The 20,050-nt window shown below is 40.4% G+C and overlaps 1 protein-coding gene across 1 annotated transcript in view; it reads left to right on the forward strand.

Moving 5' to 3' along the window:
- Nucleotides 1-18,726, forward strand: part of LOC108637735 — a 143,597-nt gene extending 124,871 nt beyond the window's left edge. The window contains exon 2 of the mRNA XM_018059936.1: nucleotides 17,997-18,726. Within this exon, the coding sequence (XP_017915425.1) occupies nucleotides 17,997-18,530 (534 nt within the window). The 3' untranslated portion in view covers nucleotides 18,531-18,726. The remainder of the gene's footprint in view (nucleotides 1-17,996) is intronic.

Consider the following 20,050-nt stretch of genomic DNA (forward strand, 5'->3'; position numbering starts at 1 on the left):
CATGAATCCTAAAACCACTACTGTAATGCATGCATATAGTACAGAGAATAAAAAAGATTAGAAGCATATATACTTCAGCTGCCTGTCACAGAACCACAGGTCTTTCTACTGAAATTAGAACAAAAATATTTTTGGTGAGAAATAACAAAAAACAACAAAGGTAAAGTTTCAAAAAGTATAGGTATGTTTTATTATTAACATTATCAAGGATCTGATTCTCAAACTTACTTGTACACAAAGGTTTCTTATTGTATCCTGGAGCAGTTGAATCAGGACAACAAGTTTACCTTAAATATATAAAAGGATAAACACATAAGCCAAAATAAAAATGCATGAAATGTGTAGTTGTTATACTGATTCTAAATGTACTAGTGTATAAGCTTAAACAAAATAATTCTGTTTATCTTCTCATACTAAAAGCTAATTAAATGCCTGCAGTTTCCCTTGTATTGTCAGCATCACTTAAAAATTATTTATTTTTTAATTGAAGGATAATTGCTTTACGGAATTTTGTTTTCTGTCAAATATCAAAATGAATCAGTCATATGTAAATATATTCCCTCCCTCTTGGACCTCCCTCCCATCTCCCTCCCCATCCCACCCCTCTAGGTTGATACAAAGCCCTTGTTTGAGTTCCCTAAGTCATACAGCAAATTACCATTGACTATAGGTTTTACATATGGTAATGTAAGTTTCCATGTTACTCTCTCGATACATCCAACCCTCCTCTTCCCCACAGTGCGTGTACATAAGTCTGTTCTCTATGTCTGTTTCTTCATTGCTGCCCTGAAAATAAATTCATCAGTATCATCTTTCTAGATTCCACATATATGCATTAATGTATGATAGTTATCTTCTTCTTTCTGACTTCCTTCACCCTGGATAATAGACTCTAGGTTCATCAACCTCATTAGTGACTCAAATATATTCCTTTTTATGGCTGAATAATATTCCAGCAAATTTTCGAATCTGGGACTCTGGCAAAGGGACTGAGACCCCCCCAGGGAATTTGACTTTGGAGGGCAGTGGGATTTGATTACAGAACTTACACAGGACTGGGGAAACAGACTCTTGGAGGGCACAAATGAAAGCTTGTCAGCACCAGGACCCAGGAGAAAGGAGCAGTGTTCCCACAAGAGACTGACCCAGACTTGCCTGTGAGTGTCCAGGAGTCTCCAGTGAAGGTGTAGGTGGGCAGTGGCCTGCTGCAGGGTCTGGGGCACTGAGTGTGGCAGTGCATACATGGGACCTTTAAAGGAGACTGCCATTTTCTTCATTACCTTGACCATAGTTTGGTCTTAGGTCAAAAAATAGGGAGGGGACACAGCCCTGCCTATCAATGGAAAATTGGATTAAAGGTTTAATGAGCATTGCCCTGCCCATCAGAATAAGACCCAGTTTCCCCCACAGTCAGTCTCTCCCATCTGGAAGCTTCCATAAGCTTCTTACCCTTATCCTTCAGACGGCAGACCTTATGAACACCACAATCACTGAAAACTAATCCAACTGATCACACAGAACACAGCCTTGTCTAACTCAGTGAAACTTTGAGCCATGCCCTGTAGGACCACCCAAGCTGGATGGGTCATGGTGGAGATTCTGACAAAAACGTGGTCCACTAAGGAATGGCAAACTACTTCAGTATTCTTGCCTTGAGAACCACATGAACAGTATTAAAGGGCAAAAAGACATGATACTGAAAGATGAACTCCCCAGGTTGGTAGGTGCCCAACATGCTACTGGAGAAGGGTGGAGAAATAACTCCAGAAAGAATGAAGAGTCAGAGCCAGAGTGAAAACAATGCCCATTTATGGATGTGATTGTTGATGGAATTAAATTATGATGCTCTAAAGAACAGTATTGCTTAGGAACCTGGAATGTTATGTCCATGAATCAAGGTAAACTGAAAGTGGTCAAACAGGAGATGGCAAGAGTGAACATCGACATTTTAGGAATCAGTGAACTAAAATGGATGGAAATGGGCAAATTTAATTTAGATGACCATTATATCTACTCATTGGAAAAGACTCTGATGCTGGGAGGGATTGGGGGCAGGAGGAGAAGGGGAAGACAGAGGATGAGATGGCTGGATGGGATCACTGACTCGATGGACGTGAGTCTGAGTGAACTCCGGGAGTTGGTGATGGACAGGGAGGCCTGGCGTGCTGCGATTCATGGGGTCGCAGAGAGTAGGACACAACTGAGTGACTGAACTGAACTGAACTGATATCTACTTCTGTGGGCAAGAATCCCTTAGAAGAAATGGAGTAGCCATCATAGTCAACAAAAGAGTCTGAAATGGAGTACTTAGGTGCAATCTCAAAAATGACAGAATGACCTCTGTTCGTTTCCAGGGTAAATCATTCACTATCACAGTAATCCAAGTCTATGCCCCAACCGGTAATGCTGAAAAGCTGAAGTTGGATTGTATGAAGACTTGCAAGACCTTCTAGAACTAACACCCAGAAAAAAAATGTCTTTTTCATTATAGGGGATTGGAATTCAAAATTAGGAAGTCAGGATATACCTGGAATAACAGGCAAATTTGGCCTTGGAGTACAAAATGAAGCAGGGCAAAGGCTAAAAGAGTTTTGCCAAGAAAATGCACTGGTTGTAGCAAACACCCTCTTCAAACAACAAAAGAGAAGTCGTACATATAGACATCATCAGATGGTGAATACGGAAATCACATTGATTAAATGCTTGCTGCCAAAGAAGAAGCTCTATTCAGTTCAGTTCAGTTCAGTCGCTCAGTCATGTCCGACTCTTTGCAACCCCATGAATCGCAGCACGCCAGGCCTCCCTGTCCATCACCAACTCCTGGAGTTCACTCAGACTCACGTCCATTGAGTCAGTGATCCCATCCAGCCATCTCATCCTTGGTTGTGCCCTTCTCCTCCTGCCCCCAATCTCTCCCAGCATCAGAGTCTTTTCCAATGAGTCAACTCTTCGCATGAGGTGGCCAAAGTACTGGAGTTGCAGCTTTAGCAACATTCCTTCCAAAGAAATCCCAGGGCTGATCTCCTTCAGAATGGACTGGTTGGATCTCCTTGCAGTCCAAGGGACTCTCAAGGGTCTTCTCCAACACCACAGTTCAAAATCATCAATTCTTTGGCGCTCAGCCTTCTTCACAGTCCAACTCTCACATCAATACACGACCACTATAAAAACCATAGCCTTGGCTAGACGGACCTTAGTTGGCAAAGTAATATCTCTGCTTTTGAATATGCTATCTAGGTTGGTCATAACTTTTCTTCCAAGGATCTGCAGTGATTTTGGAGCCAAAAGAATAAAGTCTGACCCTGTTTCCACTGTTTCCCCATCTATTTGCCATGAAGTGATGGGACCAGATGCCATGATCTTCATTTTCTGAATGTTGAGCTTTAAGCCAACTTTTTCACTCTCCACTTTGAATTTCATCAAGAGGCTTTTTAGTTCCTCTTCACTTTCTGCCATAAGGGTGGTGTCATCTGCATATCTGAGGTTATTGATATTTCTCCCGGCAATCTTGATTCCAGCTTGTGCTTCTTCCAGTCCAGTGTTTCTCATGATGTACTCTGCATAGAAGTTAAATAAGCAGGGTGACAATAGACAGCCTTGATGTATTCCTTTTCCTATTTGACACCAGTCTGTTGTTCCATATTCAGTTCTAACTCTTGCTTCCTGACCTGCATACAGATTTCTCGAGGCAGGTCAGCTGGTCGGGTATTCCATCTCTTTCAGAATTTTCCATAGTTTATTGTGATCCACACAGTCAAAGGCTTTGGCATAGTCAGTAAAGCAGAAATAGATGTTTTTCTGGAACTCTCTTGCTTTTTCCATGATCCAGCGGATGTTGGCAATTTGATCTCTGTTTCCTCTGCCTTTTCTAAAACCAGCTTGAACATCTGAAGTTCACAGTTCACATATTGCTGAAGCCTGGCTTGGAGAATTTTGAGCATTACTTTATTAGCGTGTGAGATGAGTGCAATTGTGCGGTAGCTTGAGCATTCTTTGGCATTTCCTTTCTTTGGAATTGGAATGAAAACTGACCTTTTCCAGTCCTGTGGCCACTGGTGAGTTTTCCAAATTTGCTGGCATATTGAGTGCAGCACTTTCACAGCATCATCTTTCAGGATTTGAAAGAGCTCAACTGGAATTCCATGACATCCACTAGCATTGTTCATAGTGATGCTTTCTCAGGCCCACTTGACTTCACATTCCAGGATGTATGGCTCTAGGTGAGTGATCACACCATAGTGATTATCTTGGTCATGAAGATCTCTTTTGTACAGTTCTTCTGTGTATTCTTGCTATCTCCTCTTAATATCTTCTGCTTCTGTTAGGTCCATACCATTTCTGAGAAGCTCTATACAGTCAGCAAAAACAAGATTGGGAGCTGACTGTGGCTTAGATCATGAACACCTTATTGCCAGATTCAGACTTAAATTGAAGAAAGTGAAGAAAACCACTAGAACATTTGGTATGACCTAAATCAAATCCCTAATGATTATATAGTAGAAGTGACACATAGATTCAAGAGATTAGATCTGATAGAGTACCTGAAGAACTATGGACAGAGGTTGGTGACATTGTACAGTGATCAAGGCCATCCCCAAGAAAAAGAAACGCAAAAATGCAAAATGGTTGTCTGAGGAGGTCTTACAAAAGGCTGGGAAGAGAAGACAAGCAAAGGCAAAGAGAACAAAGAAAAAGATACCCATTTGAATGCAGAGTTCCAAAGAAAGCAAGGAGAGATAAGAAAGCCTTCCTCAGTGATCAATGCAAAGTAATAGAGGAAAAAAATAGAATGTAAAGACAGGAGATCTTTTCAAGAAAATCAGAGATACCAAGGGAAAATATCATGCAAAGGTGGGCACAATAAAGGACAGAAATGCTATCGACCTAACAGAAGCAGAAGATATTAAGAGGTGGCAAGAATACACAGAAGAACTATACAAAAAAGATCCTCATGACTCAGATAACCATGATGATTTGATCACTCACCTAGAGCCAGACATCCTGGAATGTGAAGTCAAGTGGGTCTTAGGAAGCATCACTATAGACAAAGCTAGTGGAGGTGATGGTTTTCCAGTGGAACTATTACAAATCCTAAAGATGATGTTGTGAAAGTGCTGCACCTAATATGCCAGCAAATTTGGAAAACTCAGCAGTGGCCACAGGACTGGAAAACATCAGTTTTCATTCCTATCCCAAAGAAACACAATGCCAAAGAATGTTCAAACTACTACACAGTTGTACTCATCTCACATGCTAGCAAAGCTGTGTTTAAAATTCTCCAAGCCAGGCTTCAATAGTACGTGAACTATAAACTTCCAAATGTTCAAGCTGGATTTAGAAGAGGCAGGGGAATTGGATTAAACTGCCAACATCCATTGGATAGAAAAAGCAAGAGATTTCCAGAAAAAAATCTACTTCTGCTTTATTGACTATGACAAAGCCTTTGACTGTGTTGATCAGTGCTGCTGCTAAGTCACTTCAGTCGTGTCTGGCTCTGTGCAACCCCATAGACAGCAGCCTACCAGGCTCCCCCATCCCTGGGATTCTTCAGGCAAGAACACTGGAGTGGGTTGCCATTTTCTTCTCCAATGCATGAAAGGAAAAGTGAAAGTGAAGTCGCTCAGTTGTGTCCGACTGTCTGACTGCAAGAGTACTGGAGTGGGTTGCTATTGTCTTCTCCAGTGTGGATCACAACAAACTGGAAAATTCTGCAAGAGATGGGAATACCAGAGCACTTGACCTGCCTCCTGAGAAATCTGTATGCCTTTCAAGAAGCAACAGTTAGAACAAGCCATGGAACAATGGACTGGTTTCAAATCAGGAAAGGCGTACATCAAGGCTGTATATTATCACCCTGCTTATTTAACTTATATGCAGAGTACATCATGTGAAATGCTGAGCTGGATGAAGCACAAGCATGAATCAAGATTGCCAGGAGAAATATCAATAACCTTAGATATGCAGATGGCACCACTCTTATGGTAGAAGTTGAAGAACTAATGAGCCTCTTGATGAAAGTGAAAGAGGAGACTGTAAAGGTGGGCTTAATACTCAACATTCACAAAACTAATTCATGGCTTCCAGTCTTATCAGTTCAGTTCAGTTCAGTTCAGTCGCTCAGTCGTGTCCGACTTTTTGCGACCTCATGAATCGCAGCATGCCAGGCCTCCCTGTCCATCACCATCTCCCGGAGTTCACTCAGACTCACGTCCATCGAGTCAGTGATCCCATCCAGCCATGTCATCCTCTGTCGTCCCCTTCTCCTCCTGCCCCCAATCCCTCCCAGCATCAGAGTCTTTTCCAATGAGTCAACTCTTCACATGAGGTGGCCAAAGTACTGGAGTTTCAGCTTTAGCATCATTCCTTCCAAAGAAATCCCTGGGTTGACCTCCTTCAGAATGGACTGGTTGGATCTCCTTGCAGTCCAAGGGACTCTCAAGAGTCTTCTCCAACACCACAATTCAAAAGCATCAATTCTTCAGTGCTCAGCCTTCACAGTCCAACTCTCACATCCATACATGACCACAGGAAAAACCATAGCCTTGACTAGATGGACCTTCATGGCAAATAGATGGGGAAACAAAGGAAACAGTAACAGACTATTTCCTTCAGCTCCAAAATCAGGGCAGATGGTGACTGCAACCAGGAAATTAAAAGATACTTGCTCCTTGTAAGAAAAGCTATGACCAACCTGACAGCATATTCAAAAGCAGAGATGTTACTTTGCCAACAAAGATCCATCTAGTCAAAGCTATGTTTTTTCCAGTAGTCATGTATGGATGTGAGTTGGAGTATAAAGAAAGCTGAACACTGAAGAATTGATGCTTTTGAACTGTAGTGTTGGAGAAGACTCTTAGGAATCCCTTGGACTGCCAGGAGATCAAACCAGTCAATCCTAGAGGAAATCAGTCCGAATATTCATTGGAAGAATTGATGCTGAAGCTGAAACTCCAATACTTTGGCTATCTAATGCGAAGAACTGTCTCGTTGGAAAAGACCCTGATGCTGGGAAAGATTGCAGGCAGGAGAAGAAGGGGCGACAGAGGATGAAATGGTTGAATGGCATCACCCACTTGATGGACATAAATTTGAGCAAGCTCTGGTAGTTGGTGATGGACAGGGAAGCCTGACCTGCTGTAGTCCATGGGCTCGCAAATAGTCGGACACAGATTAGCTCTAGCAATTTTCGGATAGTGTCTTTAGGGTTTTCTATGTATAGTATCATGTCATTACAAACAGTGAGAGCTTTACTTCTTCTTTTCCCATCTGGATTCCTTTTATTTCTTTTTCTTCTGTTTGCCATATCTAGGACTTCCAAAAGTGTGTTGAATAATAGTGATGAGAGTGGCCACACTTGCCATGTTTCTGATCTTAGAGGGAATGCTTTCAGCTTTTGATAATTTCAGAGTAATGTTTGCTGTGGGTTTATCATATATGGACTTTAGTATGTTCAGGTAGATTCCTTCTATGCCTAGTTTTTGAAGAGTTTTCATCATAAATGGGTGCTGAGTTTTGTCAAGGGATTTTTTGCATCTATTATCATATGGTTTCTGTCTTTAATTTGTTAATATTGTATAATACATTTATTGATTTGTGTATATTGAAGAACCCTTGCATTCCTGTAAGAAACCCAACTTGATCATGGTGTGTGAGCTTTTTAATGTGTTGTTGAATTGTGTTCGCCAGAATTTTGTTGAGGATTTTTTCTCTATGTTCATCAGTAGTATTGGCCTGTAGTTTTCTTTTTTTGTGTTGTCTTTGTCTAGTTTTGGTATAAGGGTGAAGGTGGCCTCATGGAATGAAGTTTGGAAGTGTTCCTTCCTATGCTAATTTTTGAAAGAGTTTTAGAAGGATAGGCTTTAGCTTATCTCTAATGTTTGATAGAATTCCCCTGTGAAGCCATCTGGTCCTGGGCTTTTGTTTTTTGAGAGATTTTTGATTACAGTTTCGATTCAGTCTGAAATTGGGTTGTTCGTAATTTCTTTTTTTTTTTTTTTTTTTTATAAAATGCTATACTTTTTTTTTTTTTTTTAATTTTAAAATCTTTAATTCTTACATGCGTTCCCAAACATGAACCCCCCTCCCACCTCCCTCCCCACAACATCTCTCTGGGTCATCCCCATGCACCTGCCCCAAGCAAGCTGCACCCTACGTCAGACATGGACTGGCGATTCAATTCTTACATGACAGTATACAAGTTAGAATTCCCATTCTCCCAAATCATCCCACCCTCTCCCTCTCCCTCTGAGTCCAAAAGTCCGTTATACACATCTGTGTCTTTTTTCCTGTCTTGCATACAGGGTCGTCATTGCCATCTTCCTAAATTCCATATATATGTGTTAGTATACTGTATTGGTGTTTTTCTTTCTGGCTTACTTCACTCTGTATAACTGGCTCCAGTTTCATCCATCTCATCAGAACTGATTCAAATGAATTCTTTTTAACGGCTGAGTAATACTCCATTGTGTATATGTACCACAGCTTTCTTATCCATTCATCTGCTGATGGACATCTAGGTTGTTTCCATGTCCTGGCTATTATAAACAGTGCTGCAATGAACATTGGGGTACATGTGTCTCTTTCAATTCTGGTTTCCTCCGTGTGTATGCCCAGAAGTGGGATTGCTGGGTCATAAGGTAGTTTTATTTGCAATTTTTTAAGGAATCTCCACACTGTTCTCCATAGTGGCTGTACTAGTTTGCATTCCCACCAACAGTGTAGGAGGGTTCCCTTTTCTCCACACCCTCTCCTGTTTCTTCCTTATTCAGTCTTGGAAGATTGCATTTTCCTAAGAATCTACATTTCTTTCCAGTTATCCATTTTATTGCCATATAGTTTCTCATAATAGTCTCTTATAATCCTCTGTATTTCTGCATTGTCTGTTGTAAACTCTCCTTTTTCATTTCTAATTATGTTGAATTGATTCTTCCCTCTTTTTTTCTTGATGTGTCTGGCTAAAACTTTGTCAATTTTCTTCTCAAAGAAGCAGCTTTTAGTTTTGTTAATGCTTAATATTGTTTCTTTCATTTCTTACTCATTTAATTCTGCTCTGGTCTTTATGATTTCTTTCCTTCTGCTAACTTTGAGGTTTTTTTGTTCTTCTTTTTCCAGTTGTTATAGGAGTAAAATTAGGTTGTCTATTTGATGTTTTTCTTGTTTCTTAAAGTAGGATTGTATTGCTAAACTTCACTCTTAGAACTGTTTTTGCTGCATCCCATAGGTTTTGAGTTGTTGTGTTTTCATTGTCATTTGTTTCTAGGAATTTTTTTATTTCCCTTTTGATTTCTTCAGTAACCTGTTTGTTATTTAGAAATGTATTGTTTAATGTCTGTTTTTTTTTTTTTTACATTATTTATCTTCTGATTGGTATCTTGTCTCATAGCATTGTGGTCAGAAAAGTTGTTTAATATGATTTCAATTTTCTTAAATATACTGAGGTTTGATTTGTGACCCAAGATGTGGTCTGTCCTGAAGAATGTTCCATGTGCACTTGAAAAAAGGTATTCTTCTGCAATTGGATGGGATGTCCTGAAGATATCAATGAGATCCATCTGGTCATTTGGACTTGTATTTCCTTATTTATTTTCTGCTTTGATGATCAATCCATTGGTGTAAATGGGGTGTTAAAGTCGCCTACTATTATTGTGTTACTATCAATTTCTCCTTTTATGTCTGTTAGTGTTTGTCTTGCGTATTGAAGTACTCCTTATGTTGGGTGCATAGATATTTACTATGTCCTACTCTTGGATTGATCACTAGATCATTATGTAGTGTCCTTCCTTATCTCTTGTAATATTCTTTATCTTACGGTCTGTTTTGTCTGATATGAGGATTGCTACTCCAGGTTTCTTTTGATTTCTATTAGCATGGAATATCTTTTTCCATCCTCTCACCTTCAGTCTATATGTGTCTTTAGGTCTGAAGTAGGTTTCTTGTAGACAACATATATATGGCTCTTGTTTTTTTTTATCCCTTCAGCCAGTCTGTATCTTTTGGTTGGAGTATTTAATCCAATTAGATTTAAAGTAATTATTGATGTATATGCATACCTATTGTGAAGTCAAGTGGGCCTTAGGAAGCATCACTACAAACAAAGGTAATGGAGGTGATGAAATTCGAGCTGAGCTATTTCAAATCCTAAAAGATGATTCTGTGAAAGTGCTGCACTCAGTTGACCAGCAAACCTGGAAAACTCTGCACTTGTCACAGGACTGGAAATGGTCAGTTTTCATCCCAATCCCACAGAAATGCAGTGCCAAATAATTTTTAAAATACTGCACAATGGCCCTCATCTCACATGCTAGCAAGGTAATGCTGAAAATTTTCCAAGCTTAGCTTCAGCAGTATATGAATCAAGATCTTCCAGATGTTCAAGCTGGATTTATAAAAGGCAGAGGAACTAGAGATCAAAAAGCCAACATCCGTTGGATCATAGGAAAAGCAAGAGAGTTCCAGAAATACATCTGCTTTATTGACTACGTTAAAGGCTTTGACTGTGTGAGTCACAACAAACTGTGGAAAATTCTGAAAGAGATGGCAATGCTAGACTGCTTATCTGCCTCCAGAAACCTGTATGCCGGTCAAAAAGCAACAGTTAGAACTGGACATGGAACAACGGACTGGTTGCAAATTGCGATAGGAGTGCATCAAGGCTGTATATTGTCACCCTGCTTATTTAACTCATACAGAGTACATCGTGTGAAATGCCAGGCTGGATGAAGCACAAGCTGGATTCAGAATTGCCAGGAGAAATATCAATAACCTCATATATGCAGATAACATTAGCCTTATGGCAGAAAGCAAAGAGTAACTAAATATCCTCTTGATGAAAGTGAAAGTGTAGAGTGTAAAAACTGGCTTAAAACTTGACATTTTAAAAAGAAAGATCACGACACGACATCTGGTCCAATCACTTCATGGCACATAGATGGAGAAACAATGGGAACAATGACAGACTTTATTTTCTTGGGCTCCAGAATCACTTCAGACATTGACTGCAGCCATGAAATTATAAGATGCTTACTCCTTGAAACAGAAGCTATGAGAAACCTAGACAGGGTATTAAAAAGCAGAAACCTTACTTTGCTGAGAAAGGTCTGTATAGTCAAAGCTATGGTTTTTCTAGTAGTCATGTATGGGTACGAGATTTGAATCATAAAGAAAGCCGAGCACCAAGGAATTGATGCTTTCCCATTGTGGTGTTGGAGAAGTCTCTTGAGAGTCCCTTGTACTGCAAGGCGATCAAACTAGTCAATTTTAAATGAATCATTCCTAAATATTCACTGGAAGGACCAATGCTAAAGCTGAAGCTCCAATATTTTTGCCACTGGATGTGAAGAACTGACTCTTAGAAACGACCCTGATGCTGGGGAAGACTGAAGGTAGAAGAAGAAAGGGACAAAAGATGAGCTCATTGGGTGGCATCACTGACTCAACTGACATGAGTTTGAGCATGTTCTGGAAGTTGGTAATGGACAAGCAAGTAGGGCATGCTGCAGTCCATGGGGTTGCAAAGAGTTGGACATGACTGACCTACTGAACTGAACTGAACTGATGATCCTATTGCCATTTTCTGAGTTGATTGTGTTTTTTTGTTTTGTAGATATTTTTCTTCTCTTTTATTTCCTGACTACAAAAGTCGCTTTAACGTTTGTTGTAAAGCTGGTTTGGTAGTGTTAAATTCTCTTAACTTTTGCTTGTCTGTAAGACTTCCAATTTTTCCCTCAATTTTGAATGAGATCCTTGCCAGGGAGAATAATTTTGTTTGTAGATTTTTCCCTTTCAGTACTTTCAATATACCTTGCCATTACTTCTGGCCTGCAGAGTTTCTGGCTGCAGGATCACCTATTAAACGTATGGGGGTTCCCTTGTGTGTTACTTATTGCTTTTCTCTTGCTGCTTTTAATATTCTTTCTTTGTGTTTAATCTTTGTTAGTTTGATTAGTATGTGTCCTGGCCTGTTTCTCCTTGGGTTTTTTCCTGTATGGGCCTCTTTGTGTTTCTTGCACTTGATTGACTATTTTCTTTTCCATGTTGGGGAAATTTTCAACTATAATCTCTTCAAAAATTTTTTCATACCGTTTCTTTTCCTCTTCTTCTTCTGGGACCCCTATAATTTGAATGTTGGTGCATTTAATATTGTCCCAGAGGTCTCTGAGACTATCCTCAGTTCTTTTCATGCTCTTCAGCAGTTATTTCTGCTATTCTGTCTTCCAGCTCACTGACCCATTCTTCTGCTTCAGATAGTCTGCTATTGATTCCTTCTAGAGTATTTTTAATTTCAATAATTGTGTTGTTTGTCTCTGTATGCTTATTCTTTAATTCTTTAGGTCTTTGTTAATTGATTCCTGCATTTTCTCCATTCCATCTTCAAGGTTTTGGATTATCTTTACTGTCATTCTGAATTATTTTTCAGGTAGTTTGTCTATTTCCTTTTTATTTATTTGGACTTGTGTTTCTTGGTTGTTCCTTCGTCTGTGCAGTATTTCTCTGCCTTTTCATTATTATTTTTTTAACTTACTGTGTTTGAGGCCTCCTCTTCCCAGGCTTCAAAGTTGAATTCTTTCTTCTGTTTGGTTTCTGCCCTCCTAAGATTTGCCCAGTGGTTTGTGTAAGCTTTGTGTAGGATGTGACTTGTGCTTGCATTCTGGTGGGAGGAGTTGAGTTGTTGTTTTCCTTTGATGGGAAGGGCTGAGTGAGGTGGTAATACTGTCTGCTGATGATTGTGTTTGTATTTTTTTCTTGTTTGTTGTTTGGATGAGGCATCTTGCACAGGGTGCTACTGGGCAGTTGGTGATGCTGTGTCTTGTAAGCAAGTGGTTGCCTTTGTGGGAATTCTCACTATTTGATATTCTCTAGGGTTAGTAGGACTATACAGACCTTTCTCAGCAAAGTAAGGTTTCTGCTTTTTAATACCCTGTCTAGGTTTCTCATAGCTTCTGTTTCAAGGAGTAAGCATCTTATAATTTCATGGCTGCAGTCAATGTCTGAAGTGATTCTGGAGCCCAAGAAAATAAAGTCTGTCATTGTTCCCATTGTTTCTCCATCTATGTGCCATGAAGTGATTGGACCAGATGTCGTGTCGTGATCTTTCTTTTTAAAATGTCAAGTTTTAAGCCAGTTTTTACACTCTCCACTTTCACTTTCATCAAGAGGATATTTAGTTACTCTTTGCTTTCTGCCATAAGGCTAATGTTATCTGCATATATGAGGTTATTGATATTTCTCACGTCCATCGAGTCCGTGATGCCATCCAGCCATCTCATCCTTGGTTGTCCCCTTCTTCTCCTGCCCCCAATCCCTCCCAGCATCAGAGTCTTTTCCAATGAGTCAACTCTTCTCATGAGGTGGCCAAAGTACTGGAGTTTCAGCTTTAGCATCATTCCTTCCAAAGAAATCCCAGGGCTAATCTCCTTCAGAATGGACTGGTTGGATCTCCTTGCAGTCCAAGGGACTCTCAAGAGCCTTCTCCATTACCACAGTTCAAAAGCATCAATTCTTTGGCACTCAGCCTTCTTCACAGTCCGACTCTCACATCCATACATGACCACAGGAAAAACCATAGCCTTAACTAGACAGACTTTAGTCAGCAAAGTAATGTCTCTGCTTTTGAATCAGAGTCTTTTTCTAGCCTATGGCAGCTGATGATCAGAAGGCCTCTTTGGCTAGTCCTTCTCCTTGCTTTACCCATTCAGGCACTTAGAGGGATCCTTCTCTTTCGGTTTGTGCATGAGGCGCTAAAAGAGTTCCCCCTGTTGTTTGGTGTGTCAGGTACTTGAAGGGGTACCCTGGCTGGGGCTTCTCTGTTGTCCTGCGTGTCAGGTGCTTGGAGGGCCAGCCTCACTATTCTTCAGATGCCAGGTGCTGGTGTGTGGGGAGATAGGCTGTGGTGATGGCTCCATCCCCTACACATGACTCAGCAGTATCGCCTTGCCTCCACGGCTGCGTGGCTTTCCTCCACAGGCATTTCCCACCACAGTCTCCTCCCTCATGTCCCCTCATGTCTCCCCACAGTCAACAGCAGACCTCGCCCTGGGATTGCGCCACAATCCCTGTGCTCCAGCTCGCAGCTGCTGTGGCTTCTAGGGGACCCATGTCCCTGTCCCCAAGTACTTGTGGCTTCTGCAGGCATTGTCTGTGTGATTCTCATTCCATTTAGTCTGCCACAGATCAGCTGCTTCACTCACAGCCTCAAATATTTCTCTTCAAACCCAAATAGTTGCCCTGATGTAGGGATCAGACCACTGCTTCAGTTCCCCCACCTGCTGAGGGCAGGTCCAGTCCTACTAACTCTTCTGTTTTTTCCCCCTAATTCCTTTGTCCTACTGAGTTTTTCATGGTTCTATATATTCTTTTCCAGTGGCCAGGTACTCCTGTCCGTCTCAGATTGATCTATACTGCCTAGGAGTTTGAAAATGAATTTTATTGTGATCTTATTTATAAGCAATTAAACATAAACATTTAAATGTAAAAATAATTTTGATAAGTGTGATACTTGCTTCTACTGTGAACAAACGCCTATCATTTCCCAAAATTATTTTTTAAGAACAGTAGCCTCCTTCAAAACCTGGCATGAGGCAATTTCTGACCCTCCTCCTTTCATTAAAATTTGTTTGCTTGTTTTTCTAGGACTCTATGTTAACACATCCATATACTAAGCATTCTTTTCAGACAGTGTATTTACTTAGTACAGTTTTTTTTTAAATTTTTATCTTAGTACAGTTTTTTGACATACGTTGACATTGATATATAGATCAGTAGTTTTTCCTTTATTGCTGAATAATATCATTGTATAGATCATACCAAATCTATTTATCCATTCTCCATGGAACAACAGACTGGTTCCAAATAGGAAAAGGAGTATGTCAAGGCTGTATATTGTCACCCTGCTTATTTAACTTCTATGCAGAGTACATCATGAGAAACGCTGGACTGGAAGAAACACAAGCTGGAATCAAGATTGCCAGGAAAAATATCAATAACCTCAGCTATGCAGATGACACCACCCTTATGGCAGAAAGTGAAGAGGAACTAAAAAGCCTCTTGATGAAAGTGAAAGAGGAGAGTGAAAAAGTTGACTTAAAGCTCAACATTCAGAAAATGAAGATCATGGCATCCGGTCCCATCACTTCCTGGGAAATACATGGGGAAACAGTGGAAACAGTGTCAGACTTTCTTTTTTTGGGCTCCAAAATCACTGCAGATGGTGATTGCAGCCATAAAATTAAAAGATGCTTACTCCTTGGAAGAAAAGTTATGACTAACCTAGATAGCATATTCAAAAGCAGAGACATTACTTTGCCGACTAAGGTCTGTTTAGTCAAGGCTATGGTTTTTCCTGTGGTCATGTATGGATGTGAGAGTCGGACTGTGAAGAAGGCTGAGCACCGAAGAATTGATGCGTTTGAGCTATGGTGTTGGAGAAGGCTCTTGAGAGTCCCTTGAACTGCAAGGAGATCCAACCAATCCATTCTGAAGATCAGCCCTGGGATTTCTTTGGAGGGAATGATGCTAAAGCTGAAACTCCAGTACTTTGGCCCCCTCATGCGAAGAGTTGAGTCATTGGAAAGGACTGATGTTGGGAGTAGTTGGGGGCAGGAGGAGAAGGGGACGACCGAGGATGAGATGGCTGAATGGCATCACTGACTCGATGGACATGAATCTGAGTGAACTCCTCCAGTTGGTGATGGACATGGAGGCCGGGGGTGCTGTGATTCATGGAGTTGTGAGGAGTTGGACATGACTGAGCGACTGAACTGAACTGAACTGACTAGCATGTGAGATGAGTGCAATTGTGCGGTAGTTTGAGCATTCTTTGGCATTGCCTTTCTTTGGGATTGGAATGAAAACTGACCTTTTCCAGTCCTGTGGCCACTGCTGAGTTTTCCAAATTTGCTGGCATGTTGAGTGCAGCACTTTTACAGCATCATCTTTCAGGATTTGAAGTAGCTCAACTGGAATTCCATCACCTCCACTAGCTTTGTTTGTAGTGATGCTTTCTAAGGCCCATTGACTTCACATTCCAGGATGTCTGGATGAGTGATCACACCATCGTGATTATCTGTGTCGTGAACAACTTTTTTGTACAGTTCTTCTGTGTATTCTTGCCACCTCTTCTTAATATCTCCTGCTTCTGTTAGGTCCATACCATTTCTGTCCTTTATCGAGCCCATCTTTGCATGAAATGTTCCCTTGGTATCTCTGATTTTCTTGAAGAGATCTCTAGTCTTTCCCATTCTGTTGTTTTCCTCTATTTCTTTGCATTGATTGCTGAAGAAGGCTCTCTTATCTCTTCTTGCTATTCTTTGGAACTCTGCATTCAGATGCTTATATCTTTCCTTTTCTCCTTTGCTTTTCGCCTCTCTTCTTTTCACAGCTGTTTGTAAGGCCTCCCCAGACACCAATTTTGCTTTTTTGCATTTCTTTTCCATGGGGATGGTCTTGATCCCTGTCTCCTGCACAATGTCACGAACCTCATTCCATAGTTCATCAGGCACTCTATCTATCAGATCTAGGCCCTTAAATCTATTTCTCACTTCCACTGTATAATCATAAGGGATTTGATTTAGGTCATACCTGAATGGTCTATCGGTTTTCCCTACTTTCATCAATTTAAGTCTGAATTTGGCAATAAGGAGTTTATGATCTGAGCCACAGTCAGCTCCTGGTCTTGTTTTTGTTGACTGTATAGAGCTTCTCCATCTTTGGCTGCAAAGAATATAATCAATCTGATTTCGGTGTTGACCATCTGCTAATGTCCATGTGTAGAGTCTTCTCTTGTGTTGTTGGAAGAGGGTATTTGCTATGACCAGTGCATTTTCTTGGCAAAACTCTGTTAGTCTTTGCCCTGCTTCATTCTGTATTCCAAGGCCAAATTTGCCTGTTACTCTAAGTGTTTCTTGACTTCCTACTTTTGCATTCTAATCCCCAATAATGTAAAGGACATCTTTTTTGGGTGTTAGTTCTTAAAGGTCTTGTAGGTCTTCATAGAACCATTCAACTTTAGCTTCTTCAGCATTACTGGTTGGGGCATAGACTTGGATTACTGTGATATTGAATGGTTTGCCTTGGAAATGTACAGAGATCATTCTGTCATTTTTGAGATTGCATCCAATTACTGCATTTCGGACTCTTTTTTGACCATTTATTTATTTATTTTTGGCTGCACTGGGCCTCCCTTGCTCCTTGCATTGCTCAGGCTTTCTCTGGTTGTGGCAAGTGGGGTCTATCCTTCATTCTGGTGCACGGGCTTCTCATTGTGGTGGCTTCTGTTGTTACAGAGCACAGACTTCAGGTGCTTGGGCTTCAGTGGTTGCGGTGCACGGACATAGTTGCTCCAAAGCATGTAGAATCTTCCTGGACCAGGAATCAAACCTGTGTCCCTGCATTTGCAGGTGGATTCTAGTCCACTCTGCCACCAGGTAAGTCTTATTGCCTCAGTTTTACAGAGGAGTAAACTGAGGCAAAAAGAGGTGATAACATATGTGTTTAATTTAAGATAAGGCTTGAGGCCTCTTTTTTTTTATATGAATAATTAGTTGTTCCAGCAACATTTGAAATATGGAAAGACCATCCTTTACTATGAAATTGCCTTGGCACCCCTATCAGAAAACAGCTGACCACATACAGACTTTATATCTACTTCTGGAAGCTCTGTTTTGTTCCATTGAGACGTATGTCTGTCTTTACACCTATACTACACTGGCTTGAAATATAATGAGTTCTGATCAGGTGGATATATGTTTTCCAAATCTGTTTTTTTAAGAGTTGTTTTGACTGTTCTTGTTCTTTGCATTTCTGTGTGTGTGTGTGTGTGTGTGTGTGTGTGTGTGTGTATTAGTATCAGATTGTCAATATATACTTCCTCTCCTCAAATCCCTGTTGAAATTATGCTGCACATTGCATTGAATCTATAAATCAGCCTTGGGAGACTTGATACCTTAACAATATTTAGTTTTCCAATTCATAAGCTTGGTGTATTTCTCCATTTATTACAGGCTTTTAAATTTCTTTCTTGGAACCTGTGCTCAGCCAAATCTCTGGGGTCTGGCTCGTGCCTCTGGCTCACCTATTCCTGCAGCCATGTCTTTCCAGCAGCAGCAGTGCCTGCCCCAGATGACAAGCAGCCCTGTCAGCCACCCCCTGTCAAATGTCAAGAGGCGTGTGCACCTAAAACCAAGGATCCATGTGCTCCCCAGGCCAAGAAGCAATGCCCAGCCAAGGACACAGCAATCCCAGCCCAGCAGAAGTGTCCTGCAACCAGCAAGCCCCCTAGAGTAAATAGAAGTAAGAATGGACGGAGAGATACCTGCCCGCCAACCAGGCTACCAGATGCAGCCTTCTCTTTCTCCTGCTCCTTTTCTGATCCTCAGCTCCGGGATTTGCCCTCCTCTCCCATCTTCTCCTACTCAGGGTCCAAGGAAACATTGTCAGGATTTCTTCCCATGGAACTCCTTGTCTCATACATCCCCTTGCTCCCAGTATATTCTTCTGTTCCCAACTCTGACTCTCTCCTAGATGAACATGAGTGAGGTCCCACCTTCTCCAGCTTCCAGTTTGGCCACAGCTGTGGCCCCATCCATGTCCTAAAGCAAGAAATATATCTGGGCTGATTCTAGGGCTTCCACCTTGACTCACGGGGACACCAGAGGCTGATGCATAGCTTCTATATCATTCCCTTTCCCAATTCCCCATCCGTGAGCTTCCCTCCTCTTTCTTCCACTAATAAATCTGTGCTTCATATTAAAAAGAATTATCTCTCCTAGCAATATTTTGTAGTTCATTTTTATTTCAGATCTTACCCCTATACTTTGTTAAATATACTTATTCTATGGTTTTATATTTAAAATTTTAATTTTCAAGTTTTTGATTAATATACAGAAACATGATTGTTTTGTATATACTTTATAATTTTGAACTTCTTTAAATTCAATTCACATGTTCTAGTAAATTTTAATGGATTTCTTCAAATCCTTTATTGGCTCAGTCTTATCATATGCAAACAAGAACGTTCTTCATTCCTTTCTGCTCTGTATACTTTTGTTTATTATTTCTTGTCTTATTGCAAATGACTAGAAACTCTGTGATGGCTAGTTTTTTTTTTTTTTTTCCCCTCCCAACTCAAACCTAAGTTCTTAAATCTCAGTCTAATTGATTGTTTTAGAACAAAGAAAATAGTCTGGTATGGATTTCCCAATAACACTTCTTTATGGCCAGCAATAGATGATAGCAATTTGATATGTAAAGAAGAAAGAATTTGCTCTTTCCTTCATTCATACCCATTTGAAGGACCAAACAAAATATTTTAAGAAATATATGGCTAGTGTTTTAGGTAACAGGACAGGCTGTTGAGGCTAGTTACTTAACTTTGGTGAAATTACACAGTAATCTGTTGGAATATGAGGCAAGGACCTCATTTGCACTCTCTTACATTATATCTCTGCTGCTTAGACTAATGCTTGACACAAATGCAAATTGAATAAATATTTGTTGACCAAAGAAAATTATTACTAGGGTCCCTGAGTTTAATGTCATTCAGAAAGAATGGGTAGGGATATCTAAATATAGACATTATTTCAACATAATTTTGTAAACAAGAGAAGGTACTATAGTAGATAAGTTCATTCCTGAAGCACCTCCATGACCACGCAGGCAGAAAGAGAGTACCATTTATATATTCTTTCTGTGCATTATGTTTTAAAGCTGCAAAAAATGTTTTAAAACATGAGAGGGCATGAGTGTAAAAAATTGATAGTCCCTAGACCAATTATGAAAGCGTTTCATTGAGGCACAAGCTTAGCTGATAAGATAAACTAGAAAAGCTGAGAACTAAAGGTCAAACTGTTTAGGCAGAAATAGTCGCAAAGAGGCAGGTACCAGGAGGCCTTTGAACAGAACGCCATAGAGATATGAGAAATTGAAAAGGATGAAGATAAAAATACTTACTGCCTTGAAGTAAGTAGAATGAATGCATGTGTAAAAAGGAGGATAGCAAGTCAGGAGAAATTTTTTGAATTGTTTAATCTGCTGTTTAATTTGTTGTTGACATGGC

This window comes from Capra hircus, chromosome 16, assembly GCF_001704415.2.
Source record: "Capra hircus breed San Clemente chromosome 16, ASM170441v1, whole genome shotgun sequence".
NCBI classification, from domain to species: Eukaryota; Metazoa; Chordata; class Mammalia; order Artiodactyla; family Bovidae; genus Capra; species Capra hircus.